This window comes from Babylonia areolata, chromosome 1 (assembly GCF_041734735.1).
Source record: "Babylonia areolata isolate BAREFJ2019XMU chromosome 1, ASM4173473v1, whole genome shotgun sequence".
Lineage (NCBI taxonomy): Eukaryota > Metazoa > Mollusca > Gastropoda > Neogastropoda > Buccinidae > Babylonia > Babylonia areolata.
The window spans coordinates 3144478-3170453 of record NC_134876.1 but is presented as its reverse complement, the minus strand read 5'-3'; the positions used below and the strand labels follow the sequence as shown (position 1 = coordinate 3170453).

At 39.2% G+C, this 25976-nt stretch overlaps 1 protein-coding gene and 1 pseudogene across 6 annotated transcripts in view; both read right to left on the bottom strand.

The window, feature by feature from the left end:
* Nucleotides 1-936: 936 nt before the first annotated feature.
* LOC143297245 (uncharacterized) overlaps nt 937-25976 on the bottom strand; it is a 27925-nt gene continuing 2885 nt past the window's right edge. Inside the window, exons 1-6 of one of the 6 annotated variants that reach the window (XM_076609605.1) lie at nt 17842-18311; nt 17352-17513; nt 5152-5509; nt 4218-4423; nt 3065-3151; nt 942-2321 (exon numbers count right to left, since the gene is read on the bottom strand). In XM_076609605.1, the coding sequence (XP_076465720.1) occupies nt 1741-2321; nt 3065-3151; nt 4218-4423; nt 5152-5509; nt 17352-17513; nt 17842-18076 (1629 nt within the window). In that variant the 5' untranslated portion in view covers nt 18077-18311 and the 3' untranslated portion in view covers nt 942-1740. Of the gene's footprint in view, nt 2322-3064; nt 3152-4217; nt 4424-5151; nt 5510-6198; nt 6292-14936; nt 15700-17351; nt 17514-17841; nt 18312-23567; nt 24140-25976 lie in introns of those variants that run through there. The other 5 variants (XM_076609761.1, XM_076609524.1, XM_076609846.1 and 2 more) reach the window with 5 other exon arrangements.
* LOC143294122 (uncharacterized) lies at nt 16455-17280 on the bottom strand (annotated as a pseudogene).

Here is a 25976-nt window from a genome sequence, read left to right as displayed (position 1 = left end):
GTCAGCATATAGATCTACCCATAGCACTGAAGCTGCTTTGTTGAAAGTAGTTAATGACCTGTTACTGTCTGTTGATGAAGGTAAACGTCTGTGTTAACTTTGCTCGATCTGTCGGCTGTTTGACACAACAGACCACAGTATACTCCTTTCCAGACTTGAACATGTTTTGGGGATTCACTCAACAGTTCTGAGTTTTTTCTTCATACCTATCCAACTGCTTCCAGAATTTTCTTCTTTTTTCTTTTTCTTTTTTTTTAACTCTTGAAAACTCACTGAATGCTCTCTTCTGGTACACTGTCATAGTATGTCAACAGTGAATCATGAAAGCTAAGAAACATATGACGGCTGTCAAAATATTTTATAGTTAATATTGATGAACATCAGTTGTGTTGCAAAATAGCACTGCTGCACAAGATGTTATTCACACATCATAGGATCATCTGGTCTTTCTTTTTCTTTCTTTTTATAATTCCTCACTTGTGACAAGGTACAAACTGATGTGCAAGTGATATCATTCATGTTATCTGCTGAAATACTTCTGCTGCATTTTGGCAAGGTTACAGACCAGTATACTCTTATCAAATTATCATTGAAAAGATCTTGATCCATTGCATCAGAACCTGATAAGAAAAATAAAATAAATGACCGAGATGTGTACTTTATTTGTAAAATGTGAGCTTTTAGCTGCATGAATATGTGAACTTGTGTCAATGAAGCCAACATAGCTGCAGATATGTACTTTGCAATTTCAACTGAATGACCAGGCTGATAACAGTGTCATCATCAATTGAGGATTGAAGGTTGAGTGAAGTCAAAATGATTTACTTTGATGGTAACAGGGTAAGCTTATAATTTACAGCTTTTTCTTTTTTTATCCTCTCTTTTTTATTGAGACGTCTTGTTATAGCACATATTCTTGAAGCTCTATGCACTCTACAACAGTACAAAAAGCATTCACTCAAACACCCCCACATACATACACATAATATTTGAAACATATTTAATACTACCTTAATAGAAATAGAGGACAGTTAAAAGAGATCATGCCATAATTTGATAAAAATGAATCAAATAATGTATCAGATATGAAAAAAAAAACATTAAAATCAAGAAATAAAGATAACAATAACAATAAAAATCTAGACAAATTAAACTCACACACACAGACACACACACACATGCACACAGATTAACAAATAAAGCAAACAAACTACACTATCACATGATAAAACATTTGTACATAACATTTATTGATTAAAACTAGAAATGCTGAAATATGTAGACAATTTACACACACACACACACACACACACACACACACACACACACACACACAAATTATGCACCGATTCCATGTCTGTACATTTTTCATATCCATGTACAATTCAGTTGTGTGAGTTTAAACATAACACAATAATGAAATGTTTTCTGCACATCACACACACACACACACGCACACACACACACACACACTCTGTCTCGCTCACACACACACATGAAATATGCAACTCCAAAGCAATATATTTGTGCAATTGTTCAAAACAACTGTTGCCATATCCTCTCTTGCCACAATTGTTCAAACACATACACATTTTTCCTATTCTACAAGATGAAAGCACATGTTCCAGACTTTTATTAGTTGGTGGATTCCTTTTCACCATTATGCACAGCTCTTTTGATAAAAAAATTTTTTTTTAAAAATGTCTGCTTCAGAGTCTTTTTGACAACTGACACACTCTACTATTCATCTACGTCAGAACCTGGCTCCATTTTAAGCACCATGCTCTGATCATCACCAATCCCCGGAGTCATGACCAGCTCCCTGTTAGCCGCATGCGACTTGGGCAGAAGCGACTGAGAAGAGTTACTGTTCCATTCTTCAGAATCCAGAGGTTCACGTTTTATATCACATTCTGCTTCACAGCACCCAGTTATACCATCCATATATCCACTCACTTGGTCACTGCTGTCAACTTTTCCACAGTCCCCACCGAAGGTTGCTTTCTTGCTGTCAACCAACCAGAACTTATCATCATCAACCGGTTCTGACTTGACATTGGCTAAGACTGATGCCTGTGTGAAAGTGTCTGTTTTTTTATCACACAAAGAGAATAAGCTCTCTCTTGGATCACTCTTACTAACAGTGGTTCTGACATAATCTTCTGCTTTATGGCCTAAATTTGAGAACATCTGGTTAGGTGTAACTGTGTGTGAGGTCAGTGCCATGCCATCATTCTCCCAGACAGGTTCAGTTTTGATGTCCAGGGCGGCTGCAGAATCTGTGGCACTCTGCAGTAGGTCAGGCGCTTCCTGTGTGGTTTCTGCAAGTAAAAACCTTTGTAATCAATCCTTGGCATCTAACTTTTTTCCGGGTTCTGCTTGGCATCAAAGTCATTTTTTCCACACAATTAATACAGTGAATGGTCCACAGTGGTCTGTTTTCTGGCAGCCCGACTCTTTGTGTTAACAGCATGGTACATTGTGTGTGTGTGTGTGTGTGTGTGTGTGTGTGTGTGTGAGAGAGAGACTGAGACAGAGTGTGTATGTGTGTGTGTGTGTGTAAGTGAGAGTGTGCATGTGTGTGTGTGTGTGTGTGTGTGTGAGCGAGACAGTGTGTATGTGAGTGAGTGAGTGAGTGAGTATGTGTGTCTGTGTGTGTGTGTGTGTGTGTGTGCACATTTGTGTGTGGTTTCACATCAGACAAACCCGCAACAGAAACAAATGTGCAAAGCCATCATCTACTTTGGCTACAACAGTGTATAAAAGAAGGGAAAGAATCATGAGCTGTTGTGCATGTGGAAACACCACAAAATTAACACATCCACAGCTGAGAAAGAGCACAGCACCAGCGAACTGGCGTTTCCCAAAACTTTGTCATACAAAAAAAAATAACAATAAACATAGAACATATCTCTCTAAGTTATCCTAATGACCCAACACTTAAGTCTCTGCGATTTCAGAGAAGGCTTTTCCGAGGTCTCAACAGAAGTTAAACAATCTAAACAAGTGTTATGCCTCCTACCCCACACATGCAGCAAGACAATGACAATAACTGACAACTGACCAGGAGAGAAGGCCTGCATGCCACAAAACAGTGTTGGGTCATCAGCATAGTCGATCTCCAGTTTCACTTCAGGTAATACTGATTTCCCTGAAAAATAAAAGCAAGCAGTAGCCATTTCAGTCTTCAACAAGTTCATGAAGACAAAATACATGTAACAGAAGATGGATTTCAAAAAATGTTTTAAAAATTTTAAAGAAAATATATTCAATCACAAATATCCAAGTGCATGAAAATCAACCAAAGCTGCCAACAGGCCAATCCCATTTCCTGGGCAAAAAACTCCATGATAAAAACAAGCAGTTATCACTTCCACTAGTTCCAGAGATTAAAAATATACCAACAAAAAAACAACAATGTAAAAAAAACACCGGAGGATCAGTAAGAAGCAGAGAACCTGAAAGAGAGCAGAACAATTTTCCAGATGGTGAGAACATATCATTACTAGAGTTTTCAGTATCCCCACAGGAATGGGAATCTCTAAAGAGGAGACAGATGAAAAGGTAACAAAAACCACCACATATGAAGGCTGTCATTTTTTGTTCACTTGACATGATTTTGTTCTTCTGAAATCTGACATCAATTTATAAAATGGAATTATTCAGTAACTGTGAAATCCATGAGTCCAGTTTGTTTTTTTCTTTTTTTCTCTCTCGTTTTTCTGGGGGGGGGGGGGGGTGTTGTTTTTTTTAACTGGCTCCAAAGCACGGGTGTTTGTTTTTTTAACTGGCTCCAAAGCACGTATGCGTAAGATACAGGAAGTAGAATCTTTCCATGACATTACAAGAAATCCATACAATCAAGAACAAAGTAAACATATTCCAGTTCACTCTACATAGAGTACATAGAGTACTCTTCATATATGTAATCAATACAATTGCAACAATGAATTGGCAACATTTTTCCAGATACTCAATATAATGCCTTTAGATCTGGCAGACCAAAGAATAATCTGGAACACTAGTTTGCAATGATGTGTTTTCATACAGATTATAATTAACTCTCAAGTTTTCAGTTTTGACTCACTGATAGAACATTTGCATCTATCAAATTACAGTATTGATTACTGCTAGTGGTTTTTTTGTTTGTTTTGTTGTTTTTTTTTGTTGTTTTTTATTTCATTCTATTACATCAAAACACTTTTTATTCATCTTACCTGCTTTTCTTTCTCGCGGTCGTCTTTTGCTTGCCTTTAACAAAGACGGCACAGCACTGCGGGTAAGCGTTCTTGTCTGCCCCACGTACGAAAATTGGTCTGCCTCAAAATGATCACTGCAGATCTTGTAGCCTTCACTTCGCAGCTGCAAGGGAAGTTTCCCTTGTAAATCTTGCCGCCCCATGTTTTCCAGCCAAGCAGTACATCTAATTTAGAAAAAAGAAAAAGAAGAGAAAAAAAACTGATAAAACAATCATTTTCAAATGCAAATATCTCTGTAGTCTAGTACAGAGAACCAACATACAGTCCAGGAACACTCAAAAATGAAACTGACCACCTACTAGTATTTTTTTAGGCAGAATTTCTCAAAATACCGATCTTCTGAATGGACAGAAAATAATGAGTGCTGAAACCTACTATGCAGTCTTCATGACACCCTTTTTCCATTTTGTACTACTGTAAGAGTTGCAACAAATAAATAATGGCAATATACGATACTGAGGTGGCTCTGAATTTCCCTGTATGTCTTTGCATCTTTTGTTAGTGTGTGTGTGTGTGTGTGTGCATGAGACAGAATTCAAACTCTGTCCCTCCATACCCATTCTTGCAAGCCTGGAATATTTCTCATCAAAATTATAAACAAATAAATAAATAAATAGCACAATCTTAACCAAAGTTTTGACCAGGTCCTCAGATTAAAACAATTTAGGAAAGAAAGAAAAATGTATAAAAACTGCAAGAAAGACACTTTGGAAATGGGATTTTTTTTATTCTTCTTTTCCTTTTAAGTTTCAACCACACCCTCGTAAGTTTAAGAAGTGTCCACATTCTATGCAAATTGAAAAAAAGGAACAAAACAAAAAGCAAACACACAAGCAAAATTCATTCCAAACTTAAACATCATCTTCAGATCAGCCATTTCTGCACCTCCTACCTTGCTTCTTCCCTTGGGAAATGGAAAAATGATTTACTGGCACCATTCTTTAGGTATCGTCCACTACGGCAGCCTGAAGCACAGCAAGTGTCTCCTTTCCTTTTGCTGGATTTTCTTGAGGCAGATGAACCCTTTTTGGAATCTTTAGGTCTTGTACTGGTTGTAGTATTCCCCACAGCAGTGGAACTGTTTTTGGAACCACTTGGATGCACGGTCTTAACACCAAGTATCTGTTCCAGTAAGGCTCTGTCGTTCTTTCGTTTACGGCTTTTGTCGTTGGCTTCATGGATATCGTGCCCCAGATGAAGTGTTGGCACCCAATCTGGATCAGTCTCTGACATTTCATATGATGGGACACCTGAAAAAGAAAATCAAGTTGTGGTTTAAAGTGTGAGAACCCAGGCCATGACTGTCTACAAAAACAAAAAAATTACCTCACTGATGAAACCAACATATAAGTTACAATAGAATCATACATGTAAATCATTAGTAGAACTAAACTGTAATGTAAACTGATGAACATGTTAACACTCAAACAAGAAATTGTCACATGAAGCAACAGCACTCAAATGCCTTTGATAAAAAGTTTAGTGAGCATCAGTCTTCCTCAGTTCAAATACAATTCATGATATGCATTGGCAAATGAAAAGACCATGCTCAGGGGCCAGCACCACAGTTGTAAGTTGGTTAAACGCAAAACTCACTAAATTTAAGTATTAAGACACCAAAAAAAAAAGTTTTGCATTTTTAATGTCCAGTCTTCAGCTTGTATCGCATACGTCATGTTTTGGTAACATTTCTTCAATTCCCAGAAATAGCAGACGATCCTGTGATGCATGACATCATCACAGAAAAGGCATGCTCTTGAGTTCATATCATGTTTAATGTGATTGTTATGTGCTGTATCAGCACTGACACTCGCTGGATGTTTTTCAGCGTTAAAGACTCCTTTTTGTGCACCATGTGGAGACAGGTCACTGGATTCTGTAGACTTGGTCAACTCTGCCCGACAGCTCTATTGCTTCTGCCAGGCTTTCAGTCTTGTACCTCTGTCAGAAGGTTTCTTCCCATGTGGGTGGCCAAGATTCTGAGTTGGAATCCAGTCTGGGTCATCAGTGTACATTTCATAGGCAGGTTCACCTGTGGGCACACCAAGTACACATTCTGTAAAGTACAATATATTCTAAACTATATATTGACTACTGCAGACACTTCAGAAACAAAATTTAACATACAATTTAGTACAAGCAGGTACAGCTATAAAAATGAAAGATGACCGCCTTGTCTATAAAAACTACAAATGGAGAAAATTTATAAAAACTGCTGGTTAACCCTTTCGCTGCCAAGAAAATAAGATTAAGTGAAATCTATTTGCCAGGAGTTTTTTTCACAAAAAAAAATGGGTATAAATTTGCAAAAAATTATGTGCTCATTGTTATTGGAGAAAGACCCATAGAAGTATATATTTTCTGAAAGGTAAATGAATAAAGAATACAAAACACATGCTGTTTTCTCATTTTATATATTTTTAGTGCCATGCTGTTGTTTTGAAATCAGTGTTTTGTTTTTTGTCACATTTTCAACTTGTTCATTACAAACATCATTACAACCCACGCACCCCACCCCCCAAATCCCCCCTCCTCTTTACCCCTCTCACACGGTCACTTTATCCAGTTCTCATCAGACTGCGTTGGCTGAGTGCCAAGAATATCACTCACACTGTGTCCTGCTAATAATTTGGTCACTTTCTGTCGGCTGCTACATCTGTACAGCCAGCAGCACTCAGTGGCATCACTCACCGAGTCCTATCTTGGCACTCTCTTGATTGCTCCCTTTATTTTCTGTCAAATCATCCTATAAATGTTCATCACTGTCTTCTCTTTCGAATTTACGCTTCAATTCTTTCCGAGCATCAGCTAAAGAAAGCAATCTTGGTTGATTTAGTTCGCCATGATCGCAGGTCTTGAGCACGGTGTCAGTCCGACATTTTGTTGAGCGAGCAAGGAGAGGAGCCAGGCAAATACTGGGATAGTAACCCAACCAAAACGTTCAAATAAAGGACTGCCTCATGATGTAGATGGTGTTTCTAGCTATGAATAGAATCTAGAAAGATATCCCAGGCTAAAGCTACCACTATTTCTGATAACGAACTGAATGCAAACCAGGGAAAAGTCAGAATATTTCGATGACGGGTTATCTCGTATTTGTGGCAGCGAAGCATACATGCTTGCAATAATGAGTTATCTTGTCATATAGGCAGCCTAGGGATTAAGGGCTGTAAAATAAGACTCACCGTTGATAAGAGGCGTTCCCAACCAACAGTCCCTGAAGACTCCAACTTGAGAAGCCTTTAAATGTAATTTACAGAAAAAAGAGAACACTGAAGAATGCATACCATTGAAATACTGGTTCATAATTCATGTCATAATATGATGCAATTTGATTTCAAGAATGTGCCAGGTATGCACTTCTTTATGTTTATACTGTGAAACATCTATATGTAGATAAGATATATTTGTAATTTGCCCATTTACTTAAATTAATATATGTGTGTGAACATATACAATATACATAAGTGTGCACAATATACATAAGTGTGTATGTAAATACAGATGAGATACTGATAAAGAGTTATATCTCATTATCGGTTTAATTTTTATCATACAGGTGTTTTATGTGTTTTTACTGTGGGTTTTTATTAGTTATAATTATTTAAAATTTCTGCTAAAATAGGAAAAAGGGTTAAAAAAAAATTATTTAAAAAAAAATATATATATATATAAGGAGTAAGAAAGAGAGAGAAAAAAAGATTTGAAATGTCAGTACAAACTTGGTATATCTTGTTGGTCTTTTCTTTTTGTTGTTGTTCAACTTGTCATGTTTTGTTTTTAATTATTATTATTTTTTCCCTGTTTGGTTTATAATACAGAAATACCCTTGCAAACTATTACCATATTACACATGTACTGAAATTAACAAATGTATCATAAGTTTACAATAATAATAATAATAATGATTCTCTATTATTATCTATATAGCGCTGAATCTTGTACAGCTCACAAATCTATGCGCTTTCACACCAGTCTTTCACACGCAAAGTTATCTTTTCGCTGTATTGATGCAGTATGTTGTTGAAACTGTCATGGTGACAATAGTGGCACTCAAAATATAACTTTCTATGCAAGGGGGGAAGAATTGGAAAAGGTTAAATAAATAAATATTAAAATAAACATATAAAACAGTCCCTGAAGACAGGCCTAATAGTGTAGTTCGTAGAAATAATGGGGTAAAATTAAAAGGTACACAATTTATTTTTAATGGATCTGATAGATTAAATAGTACATAACATGTCTACCAAATTATAATGCCGATGGTTTCTGCATAATTGCAGAATTTGGTTTTGAAAATGTGATGTTTTCATCATTTTGCTGTTCTGACGCACAGCAGCCACCGTAGCCTTTTCACAGCCGACTCAAGGCCGACCGCTTTGTTTCAGCGCGCTGATAGCGAGCGCGGGCGTTAATTCGGTCACAGCAGACGAACTTTTCTTGCAAGCGCGCGTTTTCAATTTGGAGCTGTTATCATCACAATGCTTGGTAAGTACTGTTTATATCATTCACAGTTGCTGTAGTTTGCTTTATAATGTTTTAACACTCACCCAGACGACACTAATAGTGCCATGCTTTTGTCTTATTGTGATCGATAAGCAAAAACAAGTGAAAGCCTTTGTTATAAGTATGGTGCTTCAAGCGCATCAAAATATCATACGTTTTCGCGAGCTTTCATTGTTTCTTTTTACTGTTATTTTGTAATTATCTTGATCATCACCATTTTTGTTCGTTCTTGATATGATTATTTCGAATAAAATTACTAACTGCATCAATAATTCAAGTTAAACTAATTTTAATATCATTATTATTCTTATTATTATTATTACTTCTTTATTATTATTATTATTATTGGAGATTTGCTGACAGGAATGAAAACAGGCGTGTGCAGGTGGGTTGATGGGTTTATTTGGTGTGTGTGTGTGTGTGTGTGTGTGTGTGTGTGTGTGTGTGTGTGTGAATGCACGTAAGTGTATGTGCATGTGTTGCCATGTGTGTCGGTGAATGCATGAATGTCCCAGTATACGCGCCCATGCCTTGTGTATTTCATTTTGGCTTTTAATTAGTGTGTGTGTGTGTGTGTGTGTGTGTGTGTGTGTGTGTGTGTGAATTTCCTGGCCTAAATATCTCATACAATTTGTGAAATCTTTTCAGGAATGGGCCTGTAGCAGAATATGGAGGTGTGCGTGCTGTGTGGAGGTGCCCTGGACGCTGGTGGGAAGATTGTTGTGCCAACAGCTAAAGGAAGAGACTCCATAAACAGAGCAAGTGAAGAGCGTGGTGAGACTATTGTCGTGTCTGAAGGGCAAGCAGTGCATGAAGAATGCCGTCGTAATTTTACTAATAAGTACAACATTCAAAGTTATCTAAGAAAAAAAACAAGAGTCTTCATCCGCTATAAATATTGCACAGAACTTACGTTCGCAAAACCAACCATTTGACTTTGCCAGATGTTGTCTTTTTTGTGGGACTCCTGCAGAGCTCAATGCACGCTGTGGCCTGAAGGTGCATCCAGTGAGAACACTTGACTTTCAAAGCTCAATTGCTAAAGTATGTTCACAGCGGGGAGATGAGTGGGCAGACACTGTGAAAAGCAGACTAGAGTTTGTTTCTGATTTGCCAGCTGCTGATGCAGTTTATCATCAGACATGTAGTGTTCATTTTAGAAGTAGGAAAAGACTTCCTAAGTCTTTTGCTTCAGACAAAGATGAAAAAAAAAAAAAAGCTTGGACGACCTAAAGATGAGAAAAAGGCAAATGCCTTCGAAAAGATCGCTGGTTTTATTCTTGACAATGATAATGAACAGATTACTGTTGGTGACCTCATCAACAAAATGAAAGAATACAATGATGGCGATTCCTACAGTCATCCCAAGATGAAGGAAGAGCTGAGGAAACATTTTGGTGAAGAACTCATCATCACAGAACTGAATGGAAAAGCTAATGTTGTTACATTCAGGAAAACAGCATCATCTATCTTGCACACATTTTATTCAAAACAAATGTGTGATGAGGAGACTCAGAAGAAATGCATCATAGAAACAGCAGCAGAACTCATCAAGAGTGACATTAAAGCCTTGCCTACAACTCGTGCACTGTATCCCAACAAAGATGATATAGCATCACTTTCAGCAAACTTAAACTTTGTTCCTGATTCGTTGCAGCTTTTGCTGAAGACTATTTTCAGTGGAAAGGACACAGATTTGAAAGTAGCATCAACAGGCCAAGTAATTATGCAAGCAGCTCGTCCACGTGTTCTCATATGCCCATTGCAGATTGGATTAGCAGTCCAGATGCACCATTGTTTTAATTCCAAGTTCCTAGTGGACACTTTGTACTCTCTTGGTTTTAGTGTGTCGTACAGTGAGGTCATGACCTATGAGATGAATGCTGCTGTGTCTGACCATAATGTTGCATCAGCACCTGAGGGTCATTTCATCCAGTACATGGCAGACAACGTGGATCACAACACGGCTACACTTGATGGATTTAACACCTTCCATGGCATGGGAATTATTGCCTCGGTTACTCCCAGAGTGAATAGCACAGTGCAGGTCAGAAGGCAAACTGATGTCAGGACAGAAGAGATCATCAACAAGGCAAAGATTGACATCAAATACTACAGAGATGAATGCCTTGGTTTGATGACAATGAAGTTTGAGAGTCTGACAAATACATTTGTCAAAGATCCAACATCAGAAGTTGATTTGTTGTGGAAAGCTTGCTGGCTGCTACATCCACATAGACCGTCTTGGTCTGGAGTCATGCAAGCTGTTCACCATGGAAGTTTTCCAGGACAGTCGTCAGTCATATTCATGCCGATGATAGACATGAATCCCAGTGACAAAACATGTATATATTCTACACTGTGTTTCATTTGTGCTGAAGTGAAGCGCAATAAATCAACACCAGTGCTGACATTTGACCAACCTCTATGGTGGAAGGCTCTGAGCATCATTTCAGGTGAACCAGCAGATAGTGACCTTCAATCCATTGTCCTTCGGCTTGGGCCGTTTCATCTTGAAATGAGTTTTCTTGCATGCATTGGGCATTTGATGGAAGAAACTGGACTTCATGAAGTGTTGTCAACTGTGTATGCTTCAAATTCTGTGAGTGCAATGCTTCAAGGAAAGGCTGTACAACGTGCAGTTCGTGGACACGTTCTACTTGATGCAGCATTAAATGCACTGTTGATGTCAGACACATTTGGTGTGCCTTTACCACATCCTAAATGCCAGACTGAAACAGATCAACAGTCCACTTTGCTGCAAGTGTCTACAGATGTCCTCCCTGCTTCTCCGACGTCAGTGGAGCATGACTCACAAGGAACTGTTTGTGAAAAAGAAGAAACCTTGCATGCCCAACTGTCATCTGGAACTACAGAAAACATTCAAGATGAGGCCGACCTGTCCCAAAATGAGGCACAAAGGAATGATCTGGAACTGAATGCTGAAACAGAACTAAAACCAGTTCGCACATCTGACGTACCTCAAGATATGGATACAGCAATATCAAGTGCCTTGAATGAACTCCAAGACAAGGAAGATCTTCAAACGGCGTCTGCCCTTCACAGCCAACTTTTGAAGGGTGCAGTAACACCAGATTCTGTCAAAAACAACGATTGTCTCAACAGGATCGCCAGCAAACTAAACAACAAGAAATTGTCACTCAGTGGCAGAACTTGTGATCTCTGGCTCCAGTACATGGCTATGGTTGACATACTGAAACGTTTTCTGAAGGCTGAAAGAACTGGAAATTGGCTCCTTCATCTGTCCGTCGTACGTGAAATGCTCCCATACCTTGCTGCAGCTGGTCACAACTCTTATACCAAGTCTGCCTATTTGTACCTTCAGACGATGAACAAGCTTGACAAAGTCAACCCTGTTGTCTACAAAAGCTTTGTCGAAGGACATCATGTTGTGAGACGAAGCAATAGATACTGGGCTGGCATTTCGTCTGACTTGACAATTGAGCAAACCCTGATGCGAGGTTTAAAGACAACTGGTGGCCTCACCCGAGGGAGAGGGATGACAGAGTCCCAACGCGCTAAATGGGTACTGTCCATGCCAGCATGTGCTGATGTGAACACTGCCATGCAAGAAGTCACTGATACCAGTCGACTTACAAGTGATCAGCACATAGAAATGGGATCTTCTCGAATGGCAAAAGACACAGACGACATGATGACCATCACATCATATCTTTGTGAAAGGAACCCATTTGCCAATGACCCCAGCCTCAGAAACATTGACAATGGTGTGGTGGCGGACTCATCTGTGAATGTAGACCAAGCAAAAGCAGTCGGTCTTGGAATTCTGAATGGCATGGAAGGCTTAGCAGTAGCAGATCTGACCATGAAGAAAAAAAACCAGGTCAAGACACTTGGGGCGAAGAAGGCAGTCAAAGTGGAAGGCAATCCAATATCAATTGATCCTCAACTTCTTTTCCAGCGCTTTATAACTGCAGCCAACAGCACATCTGTTGATGAAAAACAACTGTTAAAGTATGAGTTGTGTGGCGTCCCTTCCTCACTGTTTGAATCACCAGACTTCATGCGCCAGCCAAACAAGGCAACACTGGCTGATGAGCTGTGGAAGATCGTTTCGGCCAAAGATGATATTCCCATTCTTATCCCACCTGACGTGCAATTTGTGGTTGATGGAGGATCTCTGCTTCAGCGACTTCAAGCACCATGGAAACGTGGTAGCAGTTTTCAGAGCATCATTGACGCCTATGTGAGTTTTGTAAACCATCACTACCCCAAAGCTGTCATTGTGTTTGATGGGTACATGTCTGGTCCTTCCACAAAAGATATGACTCACCTTCGGCGTACCAAGGGACGGAAAACAAGTTCTGTGCATTTCAAGCCAGACATGACATTCAGCTCTACGAAAGACCAGTTTCTGTCAAACTCAGAAAACAAGCAACGTTTCATTTGCGCACTCGGAGCTTCTTTGGAAAACACATGCACTGTCATTCACGCTAGTGCTGATGCTGATTTGCAAATCGTCACTGCTGCAATAGGATGCGCTCAAAACACCGTCACAGCAGTAATCGGGGAGGACACAGACCTGCTGATTTTGTTGGTTCACCACATTCAAATTGATTCCTATGACATCTTCTTCTATTCTGACAAACAAAGGAAATCTACAAAAGTTTGGAGCATTAAACATCTTGTGACAGCTCTTGGACATTTGCGTCACGCTCTTCTTTTTCTTCACGCATTCACAGGTTGTGACACCACTTCTCGGCCGTTTGGTGTTGGAAAAGCTGTAGCTTGGAAAAAAATGAAATCCAGTCCACAGATGCAAGCTCTTGCTCACGTGTTTCTTCGTGATGACAGCATAGACAGCATTCAATCGGCAGGGGAAAAGATGTTTGTCTCACTGTATAATGGCAATGCAGGAGAGAACTTGGATGACCTTCGCTATAGACTGTTCTGTTCAAAAGTAGCAGTTGGAACAACTTTTGTGCAGGTCCACACTCTTCCTCCAACCTCAGCTGCAGCTCGATTCCACAGCTTGAGAGTTTACTTCCAAGTGCAAGAGTGGCTGGGAGGCAAACTGTCAGTAGAACCGACACAGTGTGGTTGGAAACTTGAACATGGCAAGTTCGTGCCAGTCACAACTGATCTACCAGCAGCACCAGCAGACTTGCTACAAGTAATCAGGTGCATGTGCAGAAATAACTGTGACACAAGACGATGCAGCTGCAGAAAACATGGACTTGAGTGCACACCTAGCTGTGGAGAATGTTCCGGCGTCAGCTGTTCCAACTCACCAGTACTTGCCATAGACTATGACTAAAGTAAGTTCCTTTGTTTCTTGATTTCGACAAGCCTTGCTGCTTAATACACTGGCTGTACCCCATCCTCATGTTTCCTGCTTCCTCCAAAATTTTACGATTGTTCCTGTCAAAAACAAAACGGGGGCTCCACCGAAGTTGTGTACCGAACTAGCCTGCCCCCCCCCCCCCTCCCAACCCTACTGAACTGCCCCTGACAATGTTCGACAATGGTCATGGTGTTATTTTTAAACCTTAACATTTCAATTGTGTTTCTCTTCGCTATTTGGAGCCTTTTTCCTGAGATTTTTCAAATGAGATGCAACATGACAAGGTTTTCAGCAAAATATGTGTCAGGTCATATGGTTGTATGTATGACGTAATCAAATCATCATAAATCAAATATGCAGAGGTGCACACAATTATAATTTTTACAATATGTAGACATGATCTTAGTGAACATGTTACAACAGAGAAACTTTGTGTAACAATTAGTTTTGGGTCATAGTTACTTTTGTCACAGGATGACTACACTATAAGGTCAGAAACATTAGACCCTCTTATCAAAAGTCAGTCTCATTTTACAACCCAATAGTTTTGAGAAGCTTTCTCCATTAGTACACTTTATGAATATTTTCTTATCTGTCTCTTACAGTCTTAGTAGTCTTAAAATATATGGCATCAGATGTCAGACCTGTGTAGTCAAGCTGCAACCGCAGATTAGTCTGGACATTGTCAATCGATGACTGGATCATGCTCATAAAATTCAACTTTCGCTAATAAAATCATCGAACACTAGCAACACACACACACACACACACACACACACACACACACACAAATATATATATATATATATATATATATATAATGAAACAGGCAGTAGAACACATACCTTTGATGAAATGGTCTGAACAAACGGTATGGTGTGACTTGACACAGCCGATAATCAAACACGTTCTGTTGATTTGTGCAATCCATTGTCGCCGACGTGTTTCCAAAATTTGGCGGACTTTCTCTCCTTGGGTTGTCTTGACTGTTGGTATTCTAAAATATCTGCGAGTCTGCCCTAATTTGGCATCCTTTGCCTTACTGTTCATGCATCCTACTATACAGCAGTACGAAGGCATGGTCTCAGCGAATTGTAAACACCAGCTCCACTCCGTTCCTTATCCCACAAGATGGCGGACGGCACGAGCAAACCAGGACAGCGAAAACTTGTGACGTCATCGCTTCGCAACCAAATATTTTGGGAAGGAATGGGTAATTGCGAACGATCCAGTAGAAGCGACCAGCTCAACGTGTGTACTGTAAAGATAACATGTCGTACGATAGTCAAACGTAGTTCTCAAGTTTTCGAAGGCTTTTTTCCAACTGGCTGCACCAGAAAAGTTCGTCTGCTCATTCTTTTCAACGTTTTGTCGATGTTTGAAATGGCTGGGGTGCCTGAGTGTAAATGCGAACGGGCAAGTCGAATTGCTTTGGGTACATCTTGACAATTAAAACAGAAGAAGATCTTGAACTCATTAGACATAACTTATTATTGTCAGTAATTGCCAAGGTTGGCAGCTGGACATCACCGGAAGAAGAACATCGCACCTGACAGCTGGTTTTGATCCTCTAGCTTGAAACACACTCATCTGCCCCAGTATAAGACTTAACTAAATACATGCATTTTCAGTTTCAGTCTTTCAGTATGCCAGACACAACTTTTCTTATAAATATAGTACAATCCGTATTCCTGCAAATGATCTGACAAATGTGCAAATGAAATGTATCCACCAACATGGACTCCAAGCATGTGTTTTTCTTGCTTATTTTTATTTGGAGAAAATCATTGTATTATCATGTGTGAACTGTTTTGTTTTTGTTTTTTTGTTGTTGTGGTTCTTTTTGTTTGTTGTTTTTTGTTTGTTTTGTTTTTTAGTTGTTTTCTTTTATTTGTACTCTTTATTTCTATACTATTACAATAATGAATATGAAAGAATAGTGGTGGTGGTGGTGGTGTGTGTGTGTGTGATACAAGTCCAGTTTAAAATTTTACTCAAATGTGTTGAATACACTATGTTATGGGAACTTGTGAGATTTTTTTTTCTCCCATTCTGTTTCTTTCCTCTTTTTTTTTCTAATCACATATATATTTCCACAGTATAATCATATACTACGATACACAAGGCTTTTCTTTTTTTTTTTTCCACAGGATTTTCTTCAATATCTTGAAACATTTAATGCAACCCTTTTATCTCATCAGAATTTGGAACAAATAAACAATATTGGAATGCACAAGTCTTTTTGTGGGCTGTTTGACATTTTACCCCCCCCCCCCCTTTTTTTTTTTTCTTTCTTGCTTCCCCCCCCCCCCCCCCCCCCCCCCCCGGGTTTTTTTGGGTTTTTTGGTTTTTGTTTTGTTTTCTTCTTGTTCCTGGGCTGCCCCAGCTGCACTGCTGGTAGTTCTGCTTTTCTTTTTCTTTTTTTTAAGGATAGACCCCTTTATTGAGTGACAGAACAGGGAACAAGGGTCCTGGGTTCGAATCTTGGTAACAGCGCCTGGTCAACATATGTGCTGGTCTCCCAGGTCAACATATCTGCAGACCTGCTTGTGCCTGAACCCCATCCGTGTGTGTACGCAAGCACATTAAAAATCCTGTAATCCATGTCAACATTCAGTAGGATATGGAAACAGAAACATACCCAACACTTAAAAAACCCATTCATTTACATACGAGTGAACGTGGGAATTGCAGCCCAAGAACGAAGAAGAAAAATGGGCTTTGACCCGTACAATTCAGCTTAGAGTGACAGCTACAGATTTCAACATGATACCACCACTGGAATTCCATGCGCTGCAGCTTACCCCGTCATAGGAATCAGCACATACACATTTGCACAGTTTAATATCGAATCAACGATCAGCAAGAACATGGCAGTTTATTCAAAAATCCACTTTCTTCTGTTATGTGTTTGTCACTTGTTTGTCCTCCCCAGCCTTATGAAATTAATTATATATGACCGTTTGGTGTTATACCTATAAGGAATTTCATTGTGTGATTGTTTGTAATGAGAATATGTCTCAGCTCTAGCAAGCAGATTAGATGGTCTTTCTGTGAAAATTTCAAAGCGATCCCTTGTGGCAGAGAAGGCAGCAAAAGCTGCAATACCGCTAAGAAAGCTGCAAAACTAGGCAATCCTGTATAAAATTTCAACTTTTCATTGTCATTTTCAAAAGCCTCAGATGAAATTTCTTTACTGAATTATATTTTCTTCAGGTTTCTGTTCTCCTCTACAAGATTCCTCATTTCTCCATCCTCACCAATTTCATCACGCTGACTCTGTAGAGCAAAATATTTTCGGTCCTTTCTGTTCTTCAGTCTGTTATGTCGGGTGTTATCTGATGTCTTCACTTCAGTGTGCCCTAGGTGAAGAGATGGGGCCCAGTCTGGGTCAGATTTCATCATCTCATAAGCAGGCCTACCTGCAAACATAAACCTTTCATGTTTACCATTGCAGTTAACCACACACACACACTGTCAGTCCACTGATATGAAGTGAACACACACACTCTCTCTTCAATTCAGTTCAAATTAGTAGAAATGTATCAGTGTTTGATTCCATGAAAATGTGTGTGTGAGAGAGAGAGTGTACGTGTGTGTGTGTCTATCAGGACTGATATTCACTTTTAAATTCATAGACACATGCCTTGTAAGTTTTCCATGTTTTTCTTGAGAAGTTATTAAGCATGCAGTATGCTCCAAATTTCTTGAGAATTCATTTATTTCCTACCTAACAACAAACATTCTTACCTCCATGGAAATGCCTTGAACAAACACGCAAATTTTTACTGGCATTTGTAAACGTCACTGTGGTGCGCCCGATCGCTGCAATCCATGCATGCCTCCTTTGTATTGTGACTTCTTCCAGCTGCTTCCCGGCTGTTGATTTCACTTTGGGAATTCGATAAAATCGATGCCCAGTGGGCCCCGAATCATTAGTGTAACCTCGGCTTCTACAGCCGGTAATGCAGCAAGTATCTGGCATCGCTCAGTATCTTCGTGGGGACGATCGTGCTTTAAATCCGCGTCGCGTGATCTCAGTTGCCGTGTTCGTTGCGCCCGTCAGTATGGTTTCCCGTCCCACAATGCACTGGCCACGACGGCGTGACGTCAGTCATATTCCCAAGCCGTGGTCGCTCGAGGGAGAAGAAGAAGAAATCTAAATCGACATCGCAGTCCTGCTGATCGACGACTGCTCTTTCTTCTTCTTCTACTTTCGGTTACACGACCTGTTTAACATCGACTTGCCGATGGTTCATGCATGCTGGGTATTTTCGTGTCTCCATAACCCATCGAGCACTGACATAGGTTACAGGATCTTTAACGTGGGTATTTATCTTCTGCGTGCGTATACACACGAAGTGGATTCAGGCTCTAGCAGGTCTGCACATGTGTTGACCTGGCATGTTCCTTTGGATTTTTTTTTCTTGGACATGTTTAAGCACCTTATAAGGCACTTGTACATTAGCCTGATTAGGAAGAGACAGAGAGAGTTATAGCTGTAACTGATAAGGAAATGCACTTACTCCTACTGAAATGCTTGGAACTTTTTTTGTTTGTGTTGTTTGTTTGTGTTTTTTTTTTGTTTGTTTGTTTGTTGTTGTTTTTTTAAATTTATTTATTAACTTTTTTTTTAATTCTTTTTTTCTCAAGGTTGACTAAGCGCGTTGATTTAGGCTGCTGGTCAGGCATCTGCTTAGCAGATGTAGTGTAGCGTATATGGATTTGTTCGAACACAGTGACGCCTCCTTGAGCTACTGATACTGATAATGATTGGAACAAAATGTGCGTTCAAAATGTGATTGTTGTGCATCAGATAATGGTGCAATCCATGCTTGTTTTCTCTGCCCCATTGTTTGATCTTCAAACTGTGTCCTAACCTTCGGAAATCTAAAAATATCAGCTGACGACTAGATTACATGGTTCCTGACAGACCACTTATGTCTCTGTTTGAGCAGCTGTCACAACAGTTGTGTGGCGTTGCTACTGATGTGAGATGTTGGTGATAAAGGTGGGAGTAGCAGTTATTTATTTGTTTACTTTTCTTCTACTTTTCCTCTTTTTTGTGTACCTATTATTATTATTTGCTAAGAATGGAGTGGGTAAACAGATGTATCCAACATACACTAATGCATAAAAAAACAACGTGTAATCACTCTCAGCACATAAAAGAACACAACAAATGTCTATCTTCTTTTTTCTTTTTTTCCTATGTTAGAAAGCCAAGTGTAGAACACTAACAAAAATATTTTTTTCAATAAAAAAAAAAAAAGCATTCCATGACTTGTACACAACTGATGCCATGAAAAAAAAGCTGACATTTTTGTGCTATGCAACACTGGCCCACAATAGCCTGTTGTTTTTCTATGTGGTCATTTGGGCACAGAGACTACTGAAACAATGCTCTACTTCTATCTATGCAACACTGACCCACAATAGCCTGTTGTTTTTCTTATGTGATCATTTGGGCACAGAGTCTATTTAAACAATGCTTTGATCTATTCAACATTGACCCACAATAGCCTTTTGTTTTTCTTATGTGGTCGTTTGGGCACAGAGACTATTGAAACAATGCTCTGCTTCTATTTTACAATTGATAACACTTGCAGGTCTCTACACATTCCTTGCAGTTTTCACTGCATTGATTTTGATTTACTTTTGCATTTGGTTTCCATCCAAATGTGTATGTGGCCATGCAGTTTGTATGCATGCTCCTCTGCTTTCCTGCTTCTTGTTACAGTTTTCCAGGTTGGAACACCATGTCCCAGCTCTTCTCCCACTTTGCATACCCCTGGTGCACAACTCTTCTGTACTCTCACTTCCACATGTCTTCACATAATTCATTCCATACTGATTACCAAAAATTCCTCTTTTTCTCCTCGTCTTCTCTGAAAAGCTTTCTTCTGCCAATAATTATGGGAGACCACCACCATCATAAAGTATATGTGCTGCAGTCACCTTCAAACTGGAAATTAGGCTGCTGTTTATTGGCTACATTATGAAAAGAACACTGGTTGGTTGAAATCATTCCATTCCATTAACAATGAGTATTGAGTGGAGAGGGTCAAAGAAATTCTTTGGATTTTTTTTTTTTAAGTCTTGGCATGCAAGCCCAGCAGACAGCTTTTTTCTTTTCTTTTTTCTCAGTGGTGTATATTTTCATACGTATGCATTGTCTGAATTCTTAAAAGTAATTTTTGATTCATGTGTTTGTAAACAAAGTATATCTATGTAATCATACAATCTCTGCTATTTGTGTGTGTTTGTCTCTGTGTGTTTAGGTATATATTGTTATTTACATCCTTTTTTTAGTTTACTCAACTTCAAATTATTCTTTATTTAATTCATTTTTATTTTATTTTATTTTTGGTGGTTGTACATTGTACCCATTTACAGACAATAAACCAGTCATCAGTCTTGTGTGTGCACGTGCATATGTAAATCTCTGTGTGTGTGTGGTGTGTGTGTGTGTGTGTGTGTGTGTGTGTGTGTGTGTGTGTGTGTGTGTGATTGTCCATAGTAACCTTGTGGAGGAAGGTGGCAGAATGGTTAAGACGCTCAGCTGCCAATACAGAGAGTCCGTGAGGGTGTGGGTTCGAATCCCGCTCTCGCCCTTTCTCCTAAGTTTGACTGGAAAATCAAACTGAGCGTCTAGTCTTTCGGATGAGACGATAAACCGAGGTCCCGTGTGCAGCACGCACTTGGCGCACTGAAAAAGAACCCATGGCAACGAGAGTGTTGTCCTCTGGCGAAATTACGTAAAATGAAATCCACTTTCATAGGCACACAAATATGTAAGCATGCACTCAAGGCCTGACTAAGCGCGTTGGGTTATGCTGCTGGTCAGGCATCTGCTCAACAGATGTGGTGTAGCGTGTATGGATTTGTCCGAACGCAGTGACGCCTCCTTGAGAAAGTGAAACTGAAACTGAAACCATAGTAACAGGGATTGGAACGTTGAAATTTTCTCAGCAAGTGCAAGTAGTACCTGTATAGGAACCTTACTTGATTTGATAGTAGGTAAGCATTAGACCCTTAGTACAACAGAATTAAGCTCAATAAAGCACATATGTCTTGTATCAAAGACATTTGTAAACCCACTTGTCTTTGTGAGTCAGGGACAGATATAGTGAACTTTCTGTTAAAAAAAAGGAAAAGAAAAAAGTGGGAAGGCATGGTTTCACAGCCTTCTGGGGTCCCTTTACTATCACACTGACTGACGACATCTACAACTGCTGCATTTGTAACTGAATCAAAGGAGTGTGAAACCCTATGATTATGAGCAATACCACAAACGTTGGCATCACAAATCTGCACTTCGTTGTGATATATTCCTATTGTTCCAGGTTCTTCACTCAAAGCTTTCAGGTATACTCTGCTCACAACAGCTCTTCACCAATAGATCACTTTGGAAATGGAGTCAGCAAAAAGCATGTGCATGGCAGACAATGTCAAAACATACATGCACACATTTGGCAGCAGTTGTATTTGGGACAGACTGATCTGTGCAGAAGCAGGAAAATAGAATTTTTCTCACTCTCGTACAGTTATTATCTTGCAGAAACTTGAGAAAGCACATTAGAAAGTGACCATAAGTGTGCAAAAGAGGACCTCAATACCCAGATTACACATGCTCCTTCACAGTCTGCAAAACAAAATAAGAAGAAAAAAAAAGCCTGCTCTTTATGGACAGGAGTCCACCTACAGATTCAGATCTCAGGGAACAAGAAACATAAAAACTGCTAAGTTTTGTGAGGTCTCTGGATGTTGAATTTCCCTTCAAAACTGCCTGCATGTCTTCATTTAAAAAAAAAAAAAATCAGAACAATGTGGTTGTCAGTTTTAACCACCTTGATTTGCTTGCTTCCACTTCAACATCACTGCTATACTGACAAAAGACCTGATCAGATGAATTATTATGCTGGACTCTTCTATATTGTGGGAAACAACAAACATGAATTCTACCCAATGAGAATCATGGTTTCAGTGTGTGTGCTAGCTATCTTGGCATCAGTTTATGTCAATTACCAAATAATGAAAAATATCATACAAAGGATCGAGAGGCAGACCACATCAAGGCACAAACCTGCAGTTTGAATGAAATCTGTGGAACAAACATGTTGGCTTTGTGACTATCACAGAATTCCATGTCATGACCTTATTCACACGAATCGTGATAGTCTATTGATTTTTTTTTTTTTTTAACAGAAAAATGCTACCCTAAGAATCAAAGCACAAGCCTCCATCCAAAACTGGTTCAAAAGTGTGGTATAACTATACCGGCTGAGTAACCATGCATCAGAATTCAATGACTGTTGACACTAATCTTGATAGTCCACCTGTTTTTCTTTTCTTTTTCTTTCAAGATTGTAGATGTACTGTCTGAAACAAGCTAACCACATTTGCTGCTATGACCTGTGAAACTGATATGAAATAAAGCAGTATAAATATTACCTTAAAAAGAGCACATTTATAAGTTCCCTGATCAGAAACAGAAATGACTTGGTGGCAAAAATGTAAAATATAGATATACATATAATTATAATATTTTATTGTATTGTCTTGAATTTTAATGTAAGGTGCTGTATTGTATAGTAATTCAACTCCCTGGGAAGAGAGTTGAATGAATGAATGAATAATATGAATACTTATATAGCTCCTGTACTCGGCCAGAGACTAAGCTCTATGCACTTTACAAACTTGGTGTCATTTGCACGACACGCTGCCTCCCTGGGTAGAGCCGACTGACGACTGCCATTGGGCACTCATCATTCGTTTCCCGTGTAATTCAATCAGATTTCAGGCATACACACATACACACTCAGACATGTAACACTTCACACTTTATGTGTATGACTGTTTTGTTTACTTTAACCCCGCCAAATAGGCTGCCATATTCTGTTTTCTGGGGTGTGCATGTTGGGTATGTTCTTGTCTTCATAACCCATCGAACGCTGACACAGATTACTGGATTTAACATGCATACTTGAATTTTTGCATGCATTTCCACACAAATGGGGTTCAGGCACTAGCAGGTCTGCACATATGTGGGAAATCGGAAAAGTCTCCATCCTTTCCCACCTATGCTGGCACTGTTACCAAATGAGATTCGCCAGAACCCGGGGCCCTCAGATTAAAACTCCAATGCTTTAACCACTCACGGTTATTGCGCCCATCGAGAGTTGCCTTAATCTGGTGCCACCTTTTTTCTTTCTTTATTTCTTTTACCTGTCTGCACACATTTGTTTAAACATGTGTCATTGTGTGGGATTTGCAAGGTACAGTTCTCTTGATGCTACATCGGGGTTCTTTTCACTTGCGTCCACAATTACCGCAGCCCATACAGTTTTAACTGATCATAAGCAACCTGTACTGTCAGTGTCAAGGAAGCGTCAAGCCGTTTGATGGCAATATCCACAGCTAAAGATATTTAACTCAATTGATAAACGTCAAACAACTTTCATGGGCTTAAATACCTGTAATGAAATGCCTTGAACAAACACGCGCCCCATCTGCACTGTGCTCGAACGTGATGGATGCGCGTGAGATTGCTTCGATCCAACCTCTTCTTCTTCTTGATGTCACTTCTTCAACAAGTTTTCCTTGACCACGTTTTACTTTCGGAATCCGAAAGAATCGCACTTGGGGCTCTTTTTCATCTTTTGTTTTATGTGAAGCACTGTGGCACCCAACAATGCAGCAGCTACTTCCTGGAGCCATCGCGATCCCTGTCACAAAACTATAATATCATACGTCTGTGGATCACCACATGTACACTTATTCACATCAGTAACTGTGGTTTGTTTATTTGGAAACGCAAAAAGACTTGCGTACCAAAATGGCGGCGGATCCGGTCCCACAAGCCGCCAATAAGCAACGTGTAAACAAACTTGCGCCACCGCGATCGTTAGCGTTGTCCATGCTTTTAGAGCTGCAAGTTCGCTGGTGTGGTGTTGACTACAACATTTAACGGAATTCTAACGGACTCAGTGAACCTCATATAGAAAATTAATTTATATAATGCATTAGTTAGATCGCATGTGGAATATGGTAATAATTATTGTGTGGCACCCATACCTTAAGAGACAATCAAAAGAAAGGGTCCAAAGATGAGCAACGAAATTATTAAAAGAATGCAAAAATATGAGTTACCAACAAAGGCTTACATACTTAAATCTACATTCACTGAATGGTAGATGAGTAAGAGGAGATTTGATTGAAACTTATAAGATATTAAATAACATAAATGATGTAAATGCAAGACATATCTTTAGAATGTCTGGCTATGATAGTACAAGGAACTCAGTAAAGAAAATTTGTTTAGAACACTGCAACACCAACATTAGAAAAAAATTCATTGGCTAACCGAATTGCACAAACACGGAATGCACTACCACTCAAAGTTAAACTTGCACAAAATACTACTAACACGTTAAAAAATCTCCTTGACAACAATATCATCTTAACAGAAAAATTTTTTGACTATGATGAATAAAACAAAGTTTCTTGCAGAAGTGTACTTGCGTACACTGTCCAACAACAACAAACAAAAGATGAAAATAAATAAATAAAACAAAATGGAAGAAGTGAAGATGAAGATTTGATGGGGACATAAAAAGGCCGAGAGGTCTAGGCAGATGACTGCCAGTCCCTATACTACTACTACAACTACTACGAATGGGAAGCCCAGAGTGGCATGAGGCAATGCGCAACTGACTTTCAGATTAAAAAACTTACATGGTCATACAGCCCGGGACATGGAGCTGGTGATCAAACTTTTTTACGGCCTTACATCTCTTTTTGATCAGAATGGCTGTTCCGAAGGGTGCAAAGTGGGAACACGGTGACAGTATAACATGTTTTTGTGATGGAAAAGCCGTGAAATCGTTTCCAAATCCATCCAAAGTGGCTGATTCAAATTGGATTGACGACATGCGATTGTGGCCAAACATTTCGTACAGCAATATTTTCAACTATTGTGTCCTGAAAATAGGGATTGATGGAGAGGAAATGAACAACTACAAATGTTTTGAAAGTTTTAATTACTTTCACAGCAGCAAAGCTGGCAAGATTCTTGTTCTTCAACCCGATGATGACAACATATTTTTGAAAGCTGAAGTAACCCCAAGCCAAGCAGTTCATGACATGCACAATGCCTGGGTACTGACGACTGCAGATGGCAGAGTGGAGACTGGTGGTTGTAGCTGTACAGCAGGAAAGGCGCAGTCCTGCAGTCATTCTGTGTCAATTCTGTGGAAGGTAGGCCTATTTTTCTCAACCTCTCTCTCTCTCTCTCTCTCTCTCTCTCTCACACACACACACACACACACACACACACACACACACACACACAGAAATAAATCAGGAAAAAGATATGTCAGTACATGGTGTGCTATAAAATGACATCTACGCAGCAGTAGTCAAATCACACAAATTTCTGACTGTACAGTGTTCATAGGCCTAATTTGTAATTATTATTCCATTGTATTATTATTCTTTTTTGTCCTCAAACAAAGAATAAGTGTGCTGTGCACTCATAAACAAGAATATAAAAAAAATTTTAGATAGTAAATGAGCAAATGCATTAAACTATTTTAAAAATAATTACAGTATACACTGTGTATAGGCCTACAGTTAAGTTACCCCCATGTTGTATGAATGCATGCAGCTATGAATTTATGTAACTTTGTAAGAATATATGTTGAAGTGTATGCATGTATGTATATATATATGTGTGTGTGTCTGTGTGTGTGTGTGTCTGTGTGTGTGTTTTGTGTGAACACTTAAATATAGCAGAAAATGTTAACCACTATGTATTATGGTTTATATATATATATATATAGAGAGAGAGAGAGAGAGAGAGAGAGAGAGAGAGAGAGATCCAT